General features: G+C 43.5%; 1 protein-coding gene across 1 annotated transcript; it reads left to right on the forward strand.

Moving 5' to 3' along the window:
* The first annotated feature begins 4,782 nt into the window (after positions 1-4,782).
* On the forward strand, positions 4,783-5,624 carry LOC104454907 (ethylene-responsive transcription factor 13). The gene has a single exon (XM_010069779.3). It carries the CDS (start codon positions 4,828-4,830, stop codon positions 5,593-5,595), a length of 768 nt encoding a protein of 255 aa, XP_010068081.2. The 5' UTR covers positions 4,783-4,827; the 3' UTR covers positions 5,596-5,624.
* The last annotated feature ends 17,074 nt before the right edge of the window (positions 5,625-22,698 follow it).

Below are 22,698 nucleotides of genomic sequence, written 5' to 3' on the forward strand. Positions count from 1 at the left end.
TGACTATAACAGCATTGGTCGGGCTTCAAACCAAGAACTTGATTTCAAAGTGGTGATCATTCATTATAACAGCATTGGTCTAGCAACAGAGAAGAAACCACAGATGGTGGAGCATGAGGTACAAGCACTAGTTGAGAGAACCCGTTACAAGGGAGTGATGAGACGATCATGGGGAAGTTACGCGATGGAGATAAGGGACCGCAAGAAGAACGGGGTTAGGATTTGGCTTGGGACTTACTAGACGCCTGAGGATGCAGCATTGGCCTATAGTCGGGCTGCTTTTAAGATGAGGGGGTCCAAGGCCAAAGCTCAACGTCCCTCGCCTCGTTGGCTTAGCCAAGTACAAGCCTATCAAGGTCAGTTGGATGTTTGGTCCACCGAGCCTAGCTCACCATCCACGTCCGGCAGTGATGAAGAGGAGAAAGAGAGGTGAATTTGGAAGTCCAATGCCCTTTCCCACATTGGATATGGTCTTGTTGAGTGTGGATGAACAATTTTTATCTTAATTGTGCAAATTGCAAAGACATTTAAAAGTCAATCTGCAATTCATCTCGCAAAAAGTAACAATTTGGTATTTTTATTCCATTTCCATAGAGTTTGTCAGAAAAAACCAAAGGCCTATTCGATCACTAACTCCATCGTAAAAAGACCCTTGTTTCCTACACATGAAGAGAGTGAAAAAAAAAAGAAGACCTTCACGTCGTATAAACCTCACTAATTACCGGCATGTACTTAACATGACGGATATCCTCACAGTGTTACCGGTTTTCTATACATTTGATGGACGTTGACGGATGCAATGATTGTGAGATTGAACATAGTTAGCCTTACGACTTTTAATATCGGGTAATTAGGCCAAATGAGGAGGTAAAGGAAAATGGAGAAAACCGGTAACACTCTAAAATAGATTAACATGACAATCAACGTCCATCAAAGAATACATGTGTCGAATGCGCCCAGCATCAATTTGTCGGACATTTTGCATTGTGGTTGTACGATGGAAGGGGGGCGTGAGACTCGGGCAGGGGGCATAGTGAGCAAAGTCAGATGCGTGACACTCGGCCGATGTCCCTTCGGCAGAGGGTGTGAAGTAGGGTAGCCCACGATTGCTGTTTTCGGGTCGGAATGCGAAGGAAGAGATGCCATGGAAAAGACGAAGAGGGCTTTCTATGGTTTTGGATGAAAGTGAGAAATGACTTTAACCATATGAGAAACCATTGCCAAAATTTGCAAATCAAATGTATAGAAAATGGACTTTGCTTGTGTAACAACACTGTTAGATCTCGACAATCATGGGTAATATTTTTTATTTTCTTTTGTTCTTTTTGTTCCTTCTGCCTCCCCCACTTGCAATGATCGATAAGGGTTGCCCTCCTTGGCCTTAGGTGAAGTTGCCCTCCTTGGGATCTTGTCCAAGGGTAGTAAGGTTGCCCTTTGTTAGATCTCGACAAGGTCAAACCTCGCTCGTAGGTAGTGAGGCCGACCCATGCCAGCCTCTATTGAGGGCAATCGTCGCTTGAAGTCAGCAAGGTCACCTCTTCTAGATCCCAATAAGGTCGAGCCTTGCCCTTGCTAGCCTCTGGTGAGGGCAAGCATCGTCGAGGCAAACAAAGGTCACCCTCGCCAAAATTCAGCGAGGGTGGGTGACCTTGCTGGTCATCATCGAGGCCCAGCAAATAGTGAAGAAAGAATGAAAGAAAAAAGAAAGAAAATAAGATAAATATATAAAAAAAAAGTCAGAAAAAAATTACAACAAATTGTCAATGTTAAGGTTGACTATTCACGTAAGCAATTTCCGTCTAAAATTGATTAAATTGATTATTTTGACAAACTGTCAAAAATTTTAGAACTCAATTAATCAAATTAAAAGATTTATAATTGAATTGGTACGAATATAAAAATTGAAGGTTTTTTTGGTTATTTTTTCAAGTTAAGTCTGTCGGCCCACTTCAACGACCTATAAAGAAAAGAGATGACACATGGAGCCTACAACTGATTTTTGAGCTCAAGGCCCTCGCATCCAAACTTGACAACCTCACCTTGGGGCCGCGTTCCCCTTCAACCCGCCGACCGGACACGGCGATGAACTCGAGCGCAGACGTAATCGAACGTTCAGCAGATGGAAGATGTGTGTGGAGTTCGCGTGCAGAGTCGGTCCAAGCCCGTACTTATCGGCGTTTCCGCCATACCCGTCGGCACAGAAAGCTTAGTCAACCCAAAACAGAATGTCCACGAGGCAAAAAGTCAAACAGTTCCGAAGCATCGAACATGATTACGAAAGAGCGACAAATTGCATTCCCATTCAACGAATTTCCTCGATTTGACTATAATAGAGTTCATAAATTTTTAGTTTTTAAGAAAAGGGAACGAGCACACGATTTAATTTGTTGAAACCGACCATATGTTATTCAATTCATTAATCCATGTTATTATGCATTAATCATTTATTTTGTGTAAATTGCGTGTAATTTTACATTTTTCTTGTAGATGCGAGATATGCGGAAGAGAGAAATGCAGAATTTCAGTATATTTCAATGTTGAGCTACCTAGGCTTTATTAGTTGATTATCTGAGATAACATATCATCATTGAAGGATGTGCACAATCCAATGAAGATGTATGGGCAATTTTGGGAGATATGAAAAATTAAAAGAATTATTCTAGTTACCTCCAAGAGGAGAATACCTTATAGAAATATCTCTGACATGATGTATAAAAAATTTCAATATGAGTTTGCATAAAAGATCTGAAAAATGCTCGAGTGGATTGCCGGCTTGATGTGGTGAAGAGTGAATCAGTTGAGTTAACATGGTTGCTTGTGTGTCGAATGTAGCTGTTGTGCAATCTAGCTGCCAAGACACCGTTGATCTGGCTCATCACGAGCCATGAGTTTGTTAGTGTTTGTTCATAGATAAAAACATGGTTAGTGTGACTAGCATTGTTATGAAACAAGCTCGATGGGCGCTTCCTTAGATAATAGTGTTTCGTAGATTATGCGACAACGGAACGGGGTGACGTTGGTTAGCAATGTTGAGAATTGACATTGAGAGAGGTTATTGAAAAAGAAGATGACGTGAATTATGAGAATTGCACCACACCCACGTGCACCTAAGGATTGAATGACATTGATGCCAAAATAAGAGATATGCAAAAGTGAGAATTGCGGTACTTTTGTATATTTCAATGTGAACAATGAAGTACGTTAATAAGCTTTATTACATGATTATTTAAGGTATCATATCAATTAAGGATATGCACAATCAAAGATAGAACTTTTGAGAAATACGGTGAGTTTAGATAAATATTCTAATTATCTTTAATGAAGAAAAATATTCTTGAGAAATATCTCCGACATTAGTGACTTTACTCCTTTCTTGAAGCGAAAAGCAAACTCATCTCCGATATCCACGTAAGTAAATTTGCCCAGCAGATGGAAGTTGTGTGGAGTGCGCGTGCAGAGTGGGTCCGCGCCCATACTTTCCGGCGTTTTCGCCATACCCGCCGGCGCATGAAGCTTAGTCAAACCAAAACAAAATGTCTAGGAGGCAAAAAGTCAAATAGTTCCGACATCGACATGGTTGAGAAAGCGACAATTTGCTTTCCCATTGAACGATTTGACCATGACCTTGTGACATCCTTAGGTCCCATTACTTTTCTCAAATCCAAAATAGAGTACGTAAATTTTTGGTTTTCAAGAAAAGGGAATGAGCACACTACATGGTTATTTTGAGAATTGTTGAAATTGACCGTATGTTGTTCAATTCGTTAATCCATGTTATTATGTCTTAATCATTTATTTTGCCTGAATTACCTATAATTTTACCTTTTTTCTTCAATAGACGTGAGGTTTGTGGAAGAGAGAAATGTGGAATTTCTATTTATTTCAATATTGAACGATGAAGAGTTTGATTATCTTTAGGTAACATATTGGTTAATGATATAGATGATAAAGAGAGAGATACGCACAATTTTAAGAATTACGGAGAATCCAAATAATGTTTCAATTATCTCTCAATAGAGAGAAATATCCTAGAGAAATATCTCTATTATTAATTATTTTACTCATTTCTCAAAGTGAAAAGCAAGCTCTATCTCCAATATCCACGTTAGTAAATTGGCCCTTTAATCTAGAGCACACGCAGACAAAATGGTCAAACCTCTTGCCTCATCCATTGACCGTGCCAATGTATTCACTCCTCGTGATACTCATTCAATTATTTTATCCACGATTACACGTGCTAATTTACGTTTTAGATATATATTTCTCATTCGCATTTAAAGACACAATATATGAAAAATAGATATATTCGTCATTCCCCCATGAATTCTTTGTTTGTTTCTCTCTTTTGTTGGTGCCACGTTCCACATTTTGTCTCCCCACCGACCGAAATTGCCCTTTTTTTTTAAATTCATACGCGACTGGATTTATACGGCACCCTATCGAGAGATGAGAATCTTGCTGATGTATATTATTGCTATAATATAGTCATTGCCACTATAATAATAAACAAAGAAACGTGCATCGAGACAAGGCAAAAGCACATTATTCCATGAAGACTGTCGGTTAAATAAATGTGAATTCAAACATTTAAAACGTGTAGAATATCACCGTCAATGCATGGGCACCTTCTCAGCAAATGCAACATGGGAGCTAATAATGTGAAAAATAGATTGGATGATTGAAAATAATGGTTGTTTAAGCTAGCTCAACCTATATATATATGAATCTTCCACTATGGCCATCCTCTCAACTAATCCGCTCTAGCCCTTCAATCATCAACGATACAAACTGTACACAAGTGAATAGCTGCTCGATCGCCATCAGAAAATGCTTCCAGAATTCATGAGTCCCTTTGAGACCCATCAATGCGATCTTTTGAAATCGATTTGTGATCATCTTTTTCACGATGATGATGATATTGTTGAGAATGATGCAGTATTTGCGCCGAGGAGTTCGAGCTTCAGCGATCTTTTGCTGATGGAAAGTTGGAGCGAACTACCTCTGAGAGTCGACGACTCGGAGGATATGTTGGTGTACGGTGCTTTGAGCGATGCACTCAGTTCTGGGTGGGTGATGCCTTCGGCTTCGAGTCAAGAACTTGATTTCGAAACGAGGACTGTTGATAACGACGGCATTGGTCTGGAGGTGCAGACGAGAGCGGAGATGGTGAAGCGCGAGATGAAAGCGCCAGCCAGGATGACGCATTACAGAGGAGTGAGGAGGCGGCCATGGGGAAAATATGCAGCAGAGATAAGAGACCCCAAGAAGAACGGCGCGAGGATTTGGCTCGGGACTTACGAGATGCCCGAGGACGCGGCATTGGCCTATGACCGGGCCGCTTTCAAGATGAGAGGGTCGCAGGCCAAGCTCAACTTCCCTCACCTCATCGGCTCAGTCGAGTACGAGCCTGTGAGGGTCAGCTCCAAGCGTCGGTCCGCCGAGCCTAGCTCGCCGTCCAGCGATGACGGGTCGACTGGGACGAAGAGGCGAAAGAGAGAGGTCGATTCAGATGCTGAGGTGGAGTTTGGAACTCCAATCCCTTATCCCATTCTGGATCTGGGCTTGTTAGGTGTGGACGAACGATTTTTATTTTGACTGTACATACTGTCAAGACATTATTTTCTTCATCAGTGGGAGAAAGATATCCTGAACTTGAAGCCATAAAAGATAGCCATGACATAACAATCTCGAACACTAGTTTTCGGCACCATCGTTTCGCTGATTAATCTCTCCCGGCCGCCGTCTGTTTCTTCCCTTTCCTTGGTGATTTCGCTTACGCTGTCTCGTCATGCTTGAATAGACCGTGTGAACCAGTCATCCGACTCTGTGGGTCCGTAATATACGCTTTGGCTTTGTCTTTCCCGGATTGAATTTGCATGCTGGGTGCTTATAACGACCGGTATCCCTCCATCGATCATCATCGTGTAGATTACTGTCGGTGAACTCATTGATTCGGCAAACTTGAACTGTGTACTTCTTGCTGCTCCACTTCACCATCAGCGTCAGCTCTTCCTCCGTTGCCGGCGACGCCACAGCTCCTGACGAAGAAGAAGGTGACGCCATTCTCTCTCTATCTCTCCTTGGAGGAGGATGGTCAGGCATTCGTCGAGATGTCAAGACGGATTTGGGTCGGACGCACACGTTCAAAGGCCACAAGAGTCGATCCATCCAATAAACCGATCCAACACAATCCGAGATAGATTAAGAAACCTTAAAAATTCATATTTGGTTTGGCTCAATCCCAAGAATCCAATTAATCTAATTGTCTGAACATCTGAACGGTGTGTACAATATTATTTAGCTTCAGAACTAATGGATGAACGAAAGCACATGTGGAATTGTGCCGCTGACCTCTACATCGGCTCGGTCGAGTATGAGCCCGTGAGGGTCAACCCCAAGCGTCGGTTCACCGAGCCTAGCTCGCCGTCCAGCGATGACGGGTTGACTGGGACGAAGAGGAGAAAGAGAGAGGTCGATTCAGATGCTGAGGTGTAGTTTGGAACTTCAATCCCTTTTCTCATTCTGGATCTGGGCTTGTTAGGTGTAGACGAGCAATTTTTATTTTGATTGTACACACTGTCTAGACATTGTCTTCATCAATGAAAAGTCAATCGGGCGATTCTTACGTTGTGCAAAGACTGCTAATTTGGTTTTTCCTATTCCCATTTCCTTAAGAGTTTTGTCAGAAAAACCAAAACCGTTTCCCATTATAGATCTACCAATATACTAGTGAGTAACAAAGGCAAAGAATTCTTAGCGTAAGTGTTGCCGCCTAAATTTCCCTTTTTTAATTAAAAGGATTTTTATTTTATTTTATTTTTCCTTTTTCGGATAAATAGATAATAAAAAGAAAAAAACAGCAAGAAAAGCGAAAAAAGAGAAAACAGAAAAGAAGCAAAGAAGCAGCCCCCGCATGGGCCTTCGGCCCATCATCGCCTCAAGCCCGGCCCCTCCGCGTCATCTTCTTCCTCACGCCACTAAAGAGCACGCGCGGGCAGCGCGACGCCGGAGAAGCATGAGCGGACGACGGTCGCGTGCGGAGAAGAGGGGCAGGTGGCGTCGACGGGACGTGATCGGAGGAAGCGATGATGGCGGATGGGACGGCGGTCCAACCGGCGGGTCGAAGCCTCGCCGACCGGCCGCTCCCGCGCCTATAAATAGAGGGGAGCCACCGTCGACGAAGGGGGGTGGAGACAGAGGAGACACGAGGGAGGAGAGAGAGAGAGAGAGGCCAGCCGAGGCTTGGGGTCCCGAGAGACTTCGGGAGCTCGAGTTCGGGCTGGCCGTGGTGTGGTGAGCTCGGAGGGGTCCTCGAGAGACTTCGGGAGCTCGAAGGGCGAGCCCGAGGGAGAGAGAGAGAGCGTTCCGGCCAAATTTGACCGGGACTAGGTCTCGCCGTCGCCGTCGCTGTTCGCCGTAGCCTTCGCCGTCACAGATCAAGCTCACCAGCTTCGCCGTTGCTTGCCGTGGCCCCTGCCGTTCATCGCAACCCTTGCTGTCGCCGTCATCGCCCGCGATAAAAAAGGTAACGAAAGCCCGTCGCCGTCGTCCCTGCCGTTCATCACAACCCCATTCCGTCACGTCGCCGCCATAGTCGCTGTCGTCCTTGCTGCCGCTGCCGTAGCCATTGTCGCCTCCGCACCTAGGCATTCCGTCCCGGCGCTGGATTTGCAAACCCTAGGGTTTGCGATTTTCTAGGTCGCGAAGCTTGATCCGGACCGGAAAATCGGGTAGGGTTCGCATTCGCGGGCGGCGGGGTCGGGTCTTTGGGCGGAGCCGGTCGGGTAGGTTTTCGCCGAGGAGGGAGTCGGGCCGGGTCGTCGGGCCGGGCCGGGCGTCCCCAAACACCCGGCCACGGCGTCATTTTTAATTTTAATTTTTTTATAAAAAGGCGAAAAATCCGTGTCGGGCCCGCGTTTGGAGTCGCCGGCTCGGTCGGACCCAACCTGCGGATCCGACCCAGTCGGTTTTATTTTGTTTTATTATTTTTATATAAAATAATATTCCAATAAATAATTAATAAATAATTTATTTTCAAAAAATCCAAAATGTTTTAATTTCTAGAAAATCGAAAAATATTTAAAAATGATGAAAATGTTTTATTTTCTAAAAAATCGAGAAAAAATCAAAAATAATTTATTTTCCAAAAATATTTTGAAAAATATTAAAAATATTTTATTTTCAAAAAAAAAAAAAAAATAAAAATATTCCATATTTTCCAAAAATGCCAAAATCCAAAAAAAAGCCAAAAATTCATGAAAAAGCAAAAAAATTCAGAAAAAGCCAAAAAGACTTGTATTTTCCCAAAAATACCAAAAAAATCTGAAAAATCCATTTTATGTCCAAAATTAGAAAAAGACTCAAAAATGTTTTTCCTCCCGAAAATGCATGGAAAATCCCTCGAACATCCAAAAGCCTTAGGGTTTAAACAAGATTAGGTACCGAAAGGGCATTAGTGATTAACTAGTGTAATCAAGTCCCGATCCTAATTTCTCAAGTTCTGCGCAGAGTGAGTATTTCTCCCGATACTCGCTTGGGTTTCTAATCAACCCACCCCAAATCATTAGTGGCGACTCCATTTTAAAAATTGATTTACAAGGTTAAAAACTTGAACCATTAAGTCGTGAATTGGTGGACTTGGGAGAGTGGCTTAATAAATTCAGCCGAGCCATTAGCCTTCTTAGGCGCTCCTACCCGACTGCGGACGCCGAAAAAAAGAGGTCGCGACAGCTTGGCGACTCCGCTGGAGATTTTGAGGACTTAGGCCATTTTATCTTTGTTTAAATGCTTTGCGACTTGGGTTTTTTTCTTTTGTGCTGTGATAATAGCTTAGAGTTTTTATTCTGTTAAAATAAAATGTTTTGTGATTATAAACTGTTGTGCATCCTTAAATGTTTTAGCACTAGACATGGCACACACAACCCGGCCGCCGGACCTGGGCCACCATAGGATTTCTAGGATGGTGTTAAGAAAGATACGACCTCGAACGCAAGACTGTGATGTAGAGGTTGCTTTTCTTTTCCCCGAATTTCTTAGCCGAGGTTAGGAGGGTATGCTGCTAACGCGAGATTGCGACGGGTGGATATCCTTTTAATCTCAACAATCCTTCTCAGTTAGAAATCGAGTCGCACATCTCACTCGCATGTCTTTGTGCTTGCCATTTTTCTTTAAAAATCAAAAGTAATTTCTTTACTTTCACTTAGTCTTTTTATTTGGCCCATGGCAATTTAGGATAAGCTTTTCAAGTCCCAGTTTATATGCGATGGGGAAAAACGATATCCAGTTCATTCCTACTCCCAAGGCAGAGCTCTTCATATGGTGGGGTCAATTAGATCAATTTGCCCAAGAGCGTGTGAAAGCCAAAGTCGGTCATCTCCTATCGTTGATCCAAATCACTATTCGTCCTGAAGTCATACAAGCCATGGCACATTTCTGGTGCCCAAAGACGGTTACTTTTATATTCGGTAGGTTTGAGCTAACCCCAACCCTAGAAGAATACAAAGATCATCACTGGAATGCCTCTTGAGAAAAGCTTGTCGGGCCATCGATGTGCATCATCCCGATACGTGGGTTAGCGTGGCTTTTAAGAATCAAGTCCATACTATGATACAAATTCTTGAAGATAACCATAAAACCCGCCCACCGGAATTTATGAATGCATGTTTTCAAAATCAGCCTATGACCTAGAAAAGTGAGATTTTCCTCTTGGCCTTTTTCGGGCTCATCATCTTCCCCCATCAAAGAAATGCCATAACTCCCAAGATAGCATGGATAGTTGATCAGATCTTAAAAGGGGGGAATTATGTCAACATGATCTTAATTGAAACATTCTTGTTCTTTAATCGTTTTAAAGACAACTCAGAGAAAATCATGCGAGCCTCTCCTGAAATTTTACAAGTCTGGTTTTTTTCTCACCTAAGCGAATTTCGAGACTTCATGCGATCATCTGAAACGAGTGCTTTTGAAAATCCATTACAAAAAATTATGGTTTTAGGACCGTATATTCCCAATCAAAGCTGTTTAAATTGGGTAAACTTCCTAAGAGACCCAACTCCTGAGGCATTCCAATGGTGTGCTGGTTGGTTCCATGAAAAGAGAGCTCGCTTCGCTTATAAGCGTGATCTCCCAATTCTGTTGCTTGGCCTCACCGGCGCCATTCTCTATCACCCTTATCGGGTGGCACGACAATATGGAGCCCTTCAGGAGATCCCATCGTCTTCCATCAGGAAGGTCTCTTTAGTTCTTTTTTATACAAGCCGTGACTACGCATTCGAAGTTTCTACCACTTAGGAAACCTGGGACAAGTGCCATCGCAAAAAGATCGTGGTACCTGAAGGGCTTGAGGGAGAAGAAAAAGCCCACCACACCTCCATGTCCTACATCCACAACCATCGTATTCCGACAAAATGGAAGCCATCAGTCCCTCACTCAATCAGAGAGAGCAGCCCGCACGAGCAAGCAGAGCTCATGGAGAGGGATTTGGGAATGGACTGGATGCACACCTCAGAACCGACCCAAGAAAGCAAGCATCTGCGCAAGCGCAAGACTCCCCGTCGCATATAAATTTGCAATCATGTGCCCCTTAGTGTTAATAGTGTGAAAGTTTTGTCCCATTGTTTAGAGACTTTTGTTTAATATCTAGTATTTCATCTCGTCATTTCAATTTCAAGTCAGGAGTTTGCAGTTTATAAATCCTCTTTTGATAAATAAAAAAGCAGTTAGATCATTGCTATGGGTCAATCTTTGTTTACTTTTGTGCTCATTCATTGTTTTCGCAACGAACAGGTAATTATGAATTGACGACCACCAATCACTCGTGAATGGCCTCATGCAATAGGACCCGATCAGAATGATGTACAAAATCGCCTTATTAACATTGAAGACGGCGTAGGACAGATGTCCATTGTCCTTCAACAACTCTTGAGACAAATGGAATCCACTCAAGTCAAAGCCAACTTTGTAGTTGCCTTAAGCACCGTCATGACACCCGCAAATTTGCCGAAAAATAGCCGTACTATAGACAGGTTTGAAAGGATCATGAAAAAGTTAAGCCGCTGAGTTGCAGGAGTGTAATCCCATGGACCTGTCCAATTACGCCGGCATTGAGATCCTTGAAAAACTCAAAGCACCTGAATGCGAAAGATATGCCGATACCTTCCGCCCAGAGACCTACTTGCAGGCCTACTTGGTCCGAAGGATGATTCAATCGTACCAATCGAGCTTGACTGGCCTTGCCTTGCGATGGTACATTATCAGGAAGATTAGTCCCCTTAAAACCTGGAGGGAACTAATTCATGTTTTTCACCAAGAGTATAATCTTGACATCACCCTGCCCTACGAAGAGCCGATGATCGCGGAGCACGAGGAACCGTTAGTCGCTGAGATAGGAGAAGAGCATGTCAATGAAGCCTTGCATGATAAATGGGCAGCTGAACAACACCTTGTTACTGGAAAATTTCCCACTAGGAAAGGTAAGGAGCCTTTGTACGAGATCAAAGACACAGAGCATGTTCAAGACCGGGGCACGACTGGACAACTCCCCAAGCTTACTCCAAGAGCTAGGGTCCAAAGAATACCAACCCCTATCAACCCGAAAGTGAATCGCACGCTGAAACTCTAATGTCTCTCACTTCCTTAGAATCAAGCCGGCAAAACGAAGGGCCTTACTCAAAAGGTCCTGGACCAAGCCAAGAAAAGAAAGCCTAAGGCAGATCAATGCAAAGATTCGCCGACGAGCCACCGCACCAAAGCTTCGAGCATTCCCTAGAGTACAACCCTGAAGACTTCCCGGCCCTAGAATACAATCCAAAGGACTTCCAGTGTTATTTTGACAATGAAACTGACGATTCATCGTATAACTGTTTCATACTCTCATCCGGGGATGAAGGTTCGTCAGAAGAGGAAGCGTACGTCTTTATCCGCTACGATCCTAATGAAGTACTAAGCTTGTCCTCTGACCATGAGGATAGCTTCAATACTTCATCCTCATTCGAAAATTTTGACCAAGAAGAAAGCAATGGGGTAATCTCGGTAGAATCCAACTTTCCGAAACAGAAAACTCACCACTACAATGAATATGCAAAGTGGGAAAACCAAAGGGGTCTAACCAAGATACATCAAGCCCGTCCTGCGCTCATAGGATCACGACCCCTAGAGAAATGTGGATACCTAATCTCCACAAGTATAATGACACGACTTGCCCCGTGGCCCACTTACAGTACCTCCATGCTGAAATGAGTCGGTACTATGACCCGGTGTCATTCACAACTCAGGCCTTCCAAGAAAGTCTTACGGGACCTGCATTACAATGGTTCATCAAAGGTATCTACCTCATGAGAGATTGGAATGAGCTGTCTTCTTCGCATTCCCGCTTCAAAGATCAAAGCGATTGGAACCGAACCGCTTTGCAGAGCTTGGTTCACTTTAGAAGAAGACCAATGGAGGATTTTCGAACATATGCGAGGAGGTGGGAGGCTTTTATGATGCAAACTTACCCTCAACTGGCCGAAGAAGAAATGATAAAGCTATTCATAGGGACTTTACCTCACGAGCATCGTTGTTGGTTGCGTGGGTTGTACTTCCATAGCTTCAATGAAGTGGTCCTCTCATGCGAATACTTCGAGTCTACTGGAGGTCTCAGAAGATCATTCCCACCCCCTTTGACTTAGTGTGACAGGGGGCATTTGAAGCTGGCACATCATGTGAACTCGCCGAATTCAAAGACACTATTCTAGCAAGGCAGTGGGGCAAATAGAAAAGACCATCCCACTTCAAAGAAGGTAAGTTTTATTCTCTGAATATAATTTTGGAAATAATGTCCTCTCTCTTCTATTTACAGGAAACGAAAGATAGGACGTAATAGGTACAGGCATACGATTGAAATCAAGCCGTCCCCAGAGCTTTGTGCACTCCACCTTGCTCTTGCCCAACTCTTTCTCAAGCCGAGCAATATCTTTCCAACAACGTGCCCGAGCAACTAGTTGTTGTGGTTTCATCAATGGGATTTCCAGCTTTAACAAGCCAAGAAGTGCATAAAAGGAATTTCTTCTCTTCCTTTGAATTGACCATTGTCACGGGGAGGAAATCTAGACAGTGAGATGCAGGTCTCTAGCCCCTTATTTCAAATGATGACTAAGGGCTTAGAAACCTCACTTCGTGCTCCAGACGCATGCTCTCCCAAGAAGTAATTGTCATAAGAGAATTGAGATTTTGATTGTTCATCTCGCATTCCATAGAAGCTTGAGATACATGACTTTGCCCAATGGCCATATAGTCAAAGACAAAAGAAAAATTCCACGTAAGGAAAGCATTGAAGATAAATCGACAACCATCAATCATGCATACATGGCCATGAGTGAGGAAGGCCAATCGAAAGAAATGTCAAACGTGCCAAGACGAAAAGGCTGTCATCGACATTCAAATATCCTTAGAGTCAGCAAATACAAACTTTGGAGAAGAGTAATTTGGTATCGTTTCCAATACTCCCCGCTCTTTGAATTCGCTTTTTGACGTATTTTCCCTATTGACAGAAACATTGGGAATCAAAACCAAACTTGATGGTCAATATTGGCCAAGTGAGGTTCATGAGAATGACCCGTATCGAATTCACCCGACTTCGTGTAAAGAAGGACGTGTCATCCAGAGCTAATTCGAGAGAATAATTGACTTAACAAAGCAAGGGACATAGGACTTCGTGTCCCCATCTCACTTCAAAGTTCACCCAATCATCCGCAAACTAATGAAGGGTAAAGTTGTATCGCTTCCAGTTATTCAACTCTTGAAAGAGTTCATGACTAACACATTCCCTCTTGTTTGTTGCAGGATCACATGACTGTCAAAAGCAAGGATAACGAATCAATGAGAAGCATGTATTGTTTGTTATGATATTGCTAGTATAAACACCTAGAGGGGGGTGAATAGGCGCACAAACAATTTGTCGATATACGGAAGCAATTCTTAACAAATTGAAATACGATCAAGGTAGGAAGAGAGAAATTGGAACACAGATTTATAGTGGTTCGGCTTTTCCAAGCCTACGTCCACTCTTCCGCACCGACAGCCCACCACGGCTGGATTTCAATATGATCAAAAGAGTAGTTACAGACACAGCTTTGCCTTGATTCCACAAAGTGTAGATGTACTTGCCACACCTCCTCAAGGTCTCTCACAAATATAGACTCTCTTTTGTATACAAGTATTCGCTCAAAGGATTTATCTAAACAAATAGAGCTTCAAACTTTGGAATTTTTCTATCGCGCACTTCCTCGAACAACTAAGGACGTCTTCCTTATATACTCCTTTATGCCATCATACCCGTTGGCACTTACCAAAGGAATTCCTCCAATCTACCCGTTGGACGGAATCATTAGGAAGATCATTCGAGCTATTAAAGGAACGTGTTGATAGCCCATCAATCATGTTCGCCCATACAATCAGGATCTCGGTTTCCATAAGTAGAACCTTCCAATAATATTTAGACAATCATCGAATCTTCAGTCATTGAATCAATCTTGATCAATCAAAGGATTCTCGATACGTCTTCTCCGGCCATGAGATCTTCTCCAGATGATAAGGTTAAATCTGAACAAAACATTCAGTTCGGGATAACCTTTCTTCAACGGATCGCTTGACTCAATGAGGATAGACTTTGAGTCTTGAGTCTCGGCTGTCCGGAAGTCTTCGACTTTAACCAACGAGTCCGCCGACCTTCGGACTAGGGATCGATGGAAACGTTTTGTCAACTTCAAAACTCTTCACGAGGATTTCTCCAACATGTTACAGGATCACCCGACTGTCAAAAACAAAGATAACAAATCAATGAGAGGCATGACAAACTCTCCCAAGCAAAATGACGTCTCAAGTAGCGCCAAAGCAAATGACAGAGATCCTTCAGGCCTCAATTCACCTTTAATTTTGGCCTTGTTGATTGATCCATTTTCATCTTTTCTTCGCGGGGCAAAAACGAGATGCCCGATCAAATCCCCAACCCCGATCGATCCTTCATGTGTCATATCCCTAATCAATAGGGACAACCATTGACATCCATTTGCGAATAACCCTTTTGATGTTCAAAATTTAACATATTTGGAAACACCATTATGTTAACTCCTAAAGTTGTCAACAAGGTCTTTTTGAGCAAAAACCATTCATTTGTTTTGAGAGTACAAACTCTCTCATGTTTAAAATGTTGCATGCCTTTTCCAAATGGATTTTTGCATGATGATTTTGTTTGTCTAGATCATTGATTCTGTTGAGGATAATTAGAATAGGCAGCTAAGTGAAGAATACAATATTGATTGAGCATGCTGGATGAGATGCGTCAGAATGATGACAGGCAAGCTATATCCTACACACAGTCCCCCATCTATACACTTGTGAGATGAGTGCGTAAGATTCCATGACTACGGGGTAAAGAGTTCTCTCGCGAATGGTACGATAACCAAAATAATGAGAGGCATTTCATTGCTCACCCCATTAAGCCCATACACCGGGTGAAGCTTCTCTCCTATCCCCGTCAAAGAACCACCCCACACTGGGGCAAGTCGAAAACAAGTCAGCATCACAAGGTGAGAAAGGGGATAGAAATTTTCTTGCTTGCACTTGCATCAATCTTCGAGTGTCTTTATTGCATATGAACACTCTCGTTAATTTAAGTGCCCTAGAGTCATGAAGAGCAATTCTTTCTTTACGCACTTGTATTCATTGTACAATCCAAGTGAGTTTGTAATTTTACCCTCACATCAAGACAAAGCAGAAGTTATTATAGCCTGAGCGCCAGTTAAAGATGAAGACTCAAGAGTCTAATAACGGTGCTTCGATTAAGCTTGTCAAGATCAGCTCTCAAGCAACAAGAATGAAAAAAAAGCAGGGGCATAAAAAACAGTGTACCCGGTAAAAGCAAGGTCAATGCCCATATTTGAAGAATCGGAATAAAAATAAGGGCATGAAAAAGCGGTGTGCCCGGTAAAAGCAATGCCAATGCCCCCCAAAGAAAAATACAGCCAAGAAAAAGTTGTTGTTGTGGTCCACGTAACCTCCATATGACAAGAAAGACTAGTGACAAATGCCAAGACAAGCCACCAACTCTCACCTCTTACATGTGAGCCAAGTCTACATCACATTCCCATTGTAAAAGTCTCTTCGGACTAGGGGCACTTCAATTAACGTGGGATTTCATATGTTTATAAGCATCGCTCGAAGAAGTACGAGCAAGATTACTCTATCTCTTTTCATAAGATTCTTGACTTGTAAACCCAGAGATGATCATGCAACATTTCGTTTAGGAGCCTTAACCTCGACGGTCCCATTTGATGAGCCGTTAACCAAGTCTTCATCACAATTTCAACAAAGACCTCTCACATTGGTAAAGTCGTACTATTTGCGAGAATACTCGGACCCCTGTTGACATGATGACAGTGAGATAGTGTGGTCCTTATAAATCCTGCATCAATGGTCATGATAGCCTTTTCCATGAGAGTGAGCAAAAAGTCCTTTATTGATCGAAAGTCCCTCATCCGGCATGCTCAAGACATCTACATTCTAAATGAAGGTTGTCTTTCAAAATCTTCCCTGGAAATCAAAAGATGCAGAACTGACAAAATTATCATGCATGAATCTCATTTAAACTCATGAATTTACAGCATATACAATCATGTGTGCATATTGTGCAAATAGCAGACATACTCTTCGAGATCAGAGATATTGCCAAGTAAGCATATATCTATCCTCATTTGTCTTAAGGTACCTATCACTGTCTAGGTACTCTCTTATTGACACTCAACCTATTTGAGTCGTCATTTGAGTTTGGGTGCTTACTGCTGTCTAGGTATCCCCATTGTCTTTAAGTACCGGCTACTGTTCGGATACTCCATTTTTCTGACACTCGATCTGTTCGAGTTGTCCCCAGAGTATTGATACTTGTGACCGACCAAGTATCTCTTGGAATACCTACTGCTGTCTAGGTACCCCCATATCGTCAAGTACCCACCGTTGTCCAGGTACTTCCTTTTCATGACACTCATCTTGCCCAAGTTGTCTCCAAATAATAACAGCTGTTTAAGCATTCCACTGCTTTGTGTGCCTACGCCTACCCAAGTATGCTTTCTTACACTTGGACCAACTGAGTGGTCCTAGGTTGTATCATTAAATACTTGTGTTCATCCAAGTATTTCAGTACTTTGTACACACGTGGCTATCCAGGTGTTCCACCCCTTTTAAGTGCCTGCGGCCATCCAGTAAGCCTCATGCTACATTCAAGTTTATGTTACTAGGAGGTGAGAAACCTTCATGAATATGCGGGGCACGTCCTCGATATTCCCATTACCAGGAGGTGAAAGACCTTCACGAATATCCAAGGTACGTCCTCGATATTCCAACTACCAGGAGGTGAGAGACCTTTACGAATATTTGAGGTACGTCCTCCATATTCCCAATTACCAGGAGGTGAGAGACCTTCACGAATATCTCAGGTACGCCCTCGATATTCCCAATTACCAAGAGGTGAGAGACATTCATGAATATCCTAGGTATGTCCTCGATATTCCCAATTACCAGGAGGTGAGAGACCTTCATGAATATGCGAGGCACGTCCTCAATATTCCCACTACTAGGAGGTGAGAGACCTTCATGAATATCCGAGGTACGTTCTCGATATTCCCAATTACCAGGAGGTGAGAGACCTTCACGAATATGTGGGGTACGCCCTCGATATTCCCATTTACCAGGAGGTGAGAGACCTTCATGAATATGCGAGGCACATCCTCGATATTCCAACTACCGGGAGGTGAGAGACCTTCACGAATATCCTGTGCACACCTCGATATTTCCCAATTGCCGGAAGGTGGGACACCTTCACAAATATCCAAGATATGTTCTCAATATTTCCAATTATCAAGTACCCCTTCGATACTTGTGAATGACCAAGTATCCCCCAAGAATTCATACTTGTGATCATCCAAGTACCCCTTCAATGCCTATGGTCAGCCAAATACCCATTTCGACGCCTGCAAAGGTCCAAATACCCTTCAGGTTGGTACTTGTGAATATCCAGGTACTCTTTAATATGCTTGTGAATGTCCAGGTATCTTCCAAAATTGATGCTCTAAGAAGGTCGGCGCATCCTCCCGAGAAAGGTCGGGTACCAACTGGTGTCCTCGATACAAATCAGGCACCCACAAATGAGATGCCCCGAGAAAGGTCGGTGCATCTCCCGTCAAGGCAACCGAAAAAAGGTTCGGGTCCTAGACAAACCATTGATTGTTTTAACAGCGATCAAGAATGGTTCGGGTCCGGAGAAGCAATTTCTGTCACGGCGACCGAAGAATGGTTCGGGTCCGAGACAAACCACTGACACTCCGATAGGCGACCGAAGAATGGTTCGGGTCCCGGAGGAGCAATTTCCCGTCAAGGCGACCGAAGAAAGGTTCGGGTCCTAAACAAACCATTGATTGTTTTAACAGCGATCGAAGAATGGTTCGGGTCCGGAGAAGCAATTTCCCGTCACGGCGACCGAAGAATGGTTTGGGTCCGAGACAAACCATTGATTACTCCAATAGGCGACCGAAGAATGGTTTGGGTCCTGGAAGAGCAATCTCTCGTCAAGGCGACCGAAGAAAGGTTCGGATCCTAGACAAACCATTGATTGTTTTAACGGGCGACCGAAGAATGGTTCGAGTCCGAGACAAACCACCGATTACTCCAATAAGCGATCGAAGAATGGTTCGGGTCCCGGAGGAGCAATTTCTGTCAAGGCGACCGAAGAAAGGTTCGGGTCCTAGACAAATCATTGATTGTTTTAACAGGCGACCGAAGAATGGTTCGAGCCTTGGAAAAGCAACCTCCTCATATCACCAAGTAAGATGACGCTTTGATACTTGCCAAACTCGGGGTTCACACCCTATCTCACTCACTCTCGATAAGTAACTATAGGTATCTTCCTATCTATCTTAGTATATGTAATGTTATATTGCTCTTTTTTGCATAGAACAATAGGTTCCAAATAAAATATAATCGCTATGCATCCATGCATAAAATTTAGGCTTGACCGTTCTTTGAATGCAACCTCTCGTGAACTCACCTTCAAAGAGGGGCAGCTGTTGCCGCCTAAATTTTCCTTTTTTAATTAATAGGGTTTTTATTTTATTTTATTTTTCCTTTTCGGATAAATAGATAATAAAAAGAAAAAACAACAAGAAAAGCGAAAAAGCGAAAAAATGTAAAAGAAGCAAAGAAGTAGCCCCCGCATGGGCCTTCGGCTCATCATCGCCTCAAGCTCGGCCCCTCCGCGTCGTCTTCTTCCTCGCGCCACTAAAGAGCACGCGCGGGCAGGCGCGACGCCGGAGAAGCATGAGCGGACGACGGTCGTGTGCGGAGCAGAGGGGCAGGTGGCGTCGACGGGACGTGACCGGAGGAAGCAATGATAGCGGATGGGATGGCGGTCCAACCGGCAGGTCGAAGCCTCGCTGACCGGCCGCTCCCGCGCCTATAAATAGAGGGGAGCCACCATCGACGAAGGGGGGTGGAGACAGAGGGAGACACAGAGGGAGACAAAGAGAGAGAGAGAGAGGCCAACCGAGGCTTGGGGTCCCCTGAGAGACTTCGGGGAGCTCGAGTTCAGGCCGGCCGTGGTGTGGTGAGCTCGGAGGGGTCCCTGAGAGACTTCGGGGAGCTCGAAGGGCGAGCCCGAGAGAGAGAGAGAGAGAGAGAGAGAGCGTTTCGACCAAATTTGATCGGGACTAGGTCTCGCCGTTGCCGTAGCTGTTCGCCGTAGCCTTCGCCATCACGAGATCAAGCTCACCGCCTTGCCGTTGCTTGCCGTGGCCCCGCCGTTCATCGCAACCCTTGTTTGCCGCCGTCATCGCCCGCGATAAAAAAGGTAACGAAAGCCCGTCGCCGTCCCCGCCATTCATCACAACCCCATTCCGTCACCGTCGCCGTCGCGTAGTCGCCGTCGTCCTTGATGCCGCCGCCCGTAGCCGTCGTCACCTCCGCGCCTAGGCATTTCATCCCCGGCGCCGCGGATTCGCAAACCCTAGGTTTGCGATTTTCTAGGTCGCGGCGAATCCGACCCGGAAAATCGGGTAGGGTTCGCAATCCGCGAGCGGTGGGGGTCGGGTGCCGGGTAGGTTTTCGCGAAGGGAGCGGGTTGTCGGGCGGGCGTCCCCAAACGCCCGCCACGGCGTCGTTTTTAATTTTTTTTTTTTTTTTGAAAAAAAGGCAAAAAATCAGTCCGGCCCGCAACGCGGGCCCGTCCGCGTTTGGGTCGCTGTCCGGTCGACCCAACCCGCATCCGACCTGGGTCGGCTTTTATTTTCTTTTTATTATTTTATATTAAAATAATATTCTAATAAATAATAAATAAATAATTTATTTTCAAAAAATCCAAAATGTTTTAATTTCTAGAAAATCGAAAAATATTTAAAAAATGCTGAAAAATGTTTTATTTTCTAAAAAAATCGACAAAAATAAAAAATAATTTATTTTCCAAAATATTTTGAAAAATATTTAAAATATTTTATTTTCTGAAAAATAAAAAAAATAAAAAAATATTCCATATTTTCCAAAAATGCCAAAAATCCAAAAAAAAAGCCAAAAATTCATGAAAAAGCAAAAAAATTCAGAAAAAGCAAAAAAGACTTGTATTTTTCCAAAAAATACCAAAAAAATCCGAAAAAATCCATTTTATGTCCAAAAAATTAGAAAAAGACTCAAAAAATGTTTTTCCTCCCGAAAATGCATGGAAAATCCCTCGAACATCCAAAAAGCCTTAGGGTTTAAACAAGATTAGGTACCGAAAGGGCATTAGTGATTAACTAGTGTAATCAAGTCCCCGATCCTAATTTCTCTGGTTGCGCAGAAGTGAGTATTTCTCCCGATACTTCGCTTGGGTTTCTAATCAACCCACCCCAAATCGATTAGTGGCGACTCCATTTTAAAAATTGATTTACAGGTTTAAAACTTGAACCATTAATTCGTGAATTGGTGGACTTGGGAGAGTTCGGGCTTAATAAATTCAGCCGAGCCATTAGCCTCCTTAGGCGCTCGTACCCGACTGCGGACGCCGAAAAAAAGAGGTCGAAGTAACCTTAATTTCCGGGAAATAGCAGGCTTTGAATTAGACGTAAAGAGAAATTTACATGGTCTTGAGATAGAGTTCCCACTTTGTCGAGGTTTTAGAAACATAGCATCGGGAGGAAGTTCAAACGAAATCCGAGAATCGTTCTTTCAAGATCCTTCCTCTCCAAGCAAGCTTTATTAGTCAAAAGAGAATCAAAAACAGATTATTCCATAAATTTGATGGGAGTGTCGATCCAGATTTTAGAGTATCTAACTCCACCTGCTGTGTCGTTTATACTTTCTATTGATAGGATGGAACAAGAGTCTCGTTGCCCAAAGTAAGTGGGCGGGGGTTTGGGGCGCACTGGCGAGGGTTGTAGGAGTAGTGTCTCCGGTCACGAGAATGTTTTTATAGTTTGAATTCATATTTTATTGATAGTTTGGACTTGAGCCTATGTCATTATCTCTCTTATGTAATTGGAAAATGTAACAGAAATGTGCGATGTGCTAATTATAGGGAAATTATTTGCTGGATATAGCCCTAATTTAAGGGAGAATCGGGATAAAGTCTTGTGTCTTGACCATTTCTCACTTTTACTCTTTATTTCCTTGTGATTGTGCGTTGAATCCTAACACCATATTGGAATAAGTGATGTGGAGGTCCTTAGCAAGTTTCGGACCATCTCCAATGGCCCAAAGTCCGCCGCGAAACCGGACTTGTGGTATGGTCAATGTAGCGAGTGAAACCAGAAACCCAATTGGCAATTGCCATTTGCGTCCCAAATTAAACCTCCCCAGCCTGCAATATGAGGGTTACTAAGAGTCGAGCCATCGAATTTAGCTCGAACAAGTTCTAGGCCGGGGAGTCCCTTGCACGAGACGGCTTCCCTCGCGGGGTGGTGCTTCCTTTTGCGAAACACCATAATGTTGCAAAGGCTCTTACAAGACAAAGTCCCTTTAAGTCATGAAACCTGGTTTTTGTCATCAAAAGATTTTGCTCTTTAACGTCACGGCCGAAGTTACCATTGAGCAAAGGGGAAAATGACCTTCTCGGACTGTCCACATATCATCAGTCGAATAAAGTTTATCATCGTTAGCAACATTCGCAAATCCCCCTAAGAAGACCTCATCGGCGGCAAAGGAAGGTGATGGATGATTGATGGGTTCGCTTCAAAGTCGGTCCTTCATGAATCGGTACCATGTTTTCTTCTTTGGAATCGCATGCCTTGATGAATCAGTATGTGTCACGCCCCGATCCTCGGGCACGCACACATCCTTCTCACTTGGTCGATTTTATAATGCGATATCCCAGGACAAGTATCGCCGACCCTTTAGTTTATTAAGCACATGCGGAAGCAGTTAAAATCCCCAGACAATAAAACGATGGGATAGAAAAGCAGGGCCATATTTTTCATATTGAAATTTATAACCAAACTTTTATATAAAACACAAACCAATTCATAACTATTCACTTCAAAAGAAATTCTCAAAAGAAGATAGATTTTCAGCCCATCCAGGCCATACTCAAGGCCCCTCTCGGGATTATCTTCTTCTTCCAAAATCCTTCTACTCAGGTTTCACCTCCGAGTTCTCTTTCTCGATTCCTCCTCATCGGCTCCTCATCGGGGTCCCGAAATGTTTTCC

Source organism: Eucalyptus grandis, chromosome 10 (genome assembly GCF_016545825.1).
Source record: "Eucalyptus grandis isolate ANBG69807.140 chromosome 10, ASM1654582v1, whole genome shotgun sequence".
NCBI classification, from domain to species: Eukaryota; Viridiplantae; Streptophyta; class Magnoliopsida; order Myrtales; family Myrtaceae; genus Eucalyptus; species Eucalyptus grandis.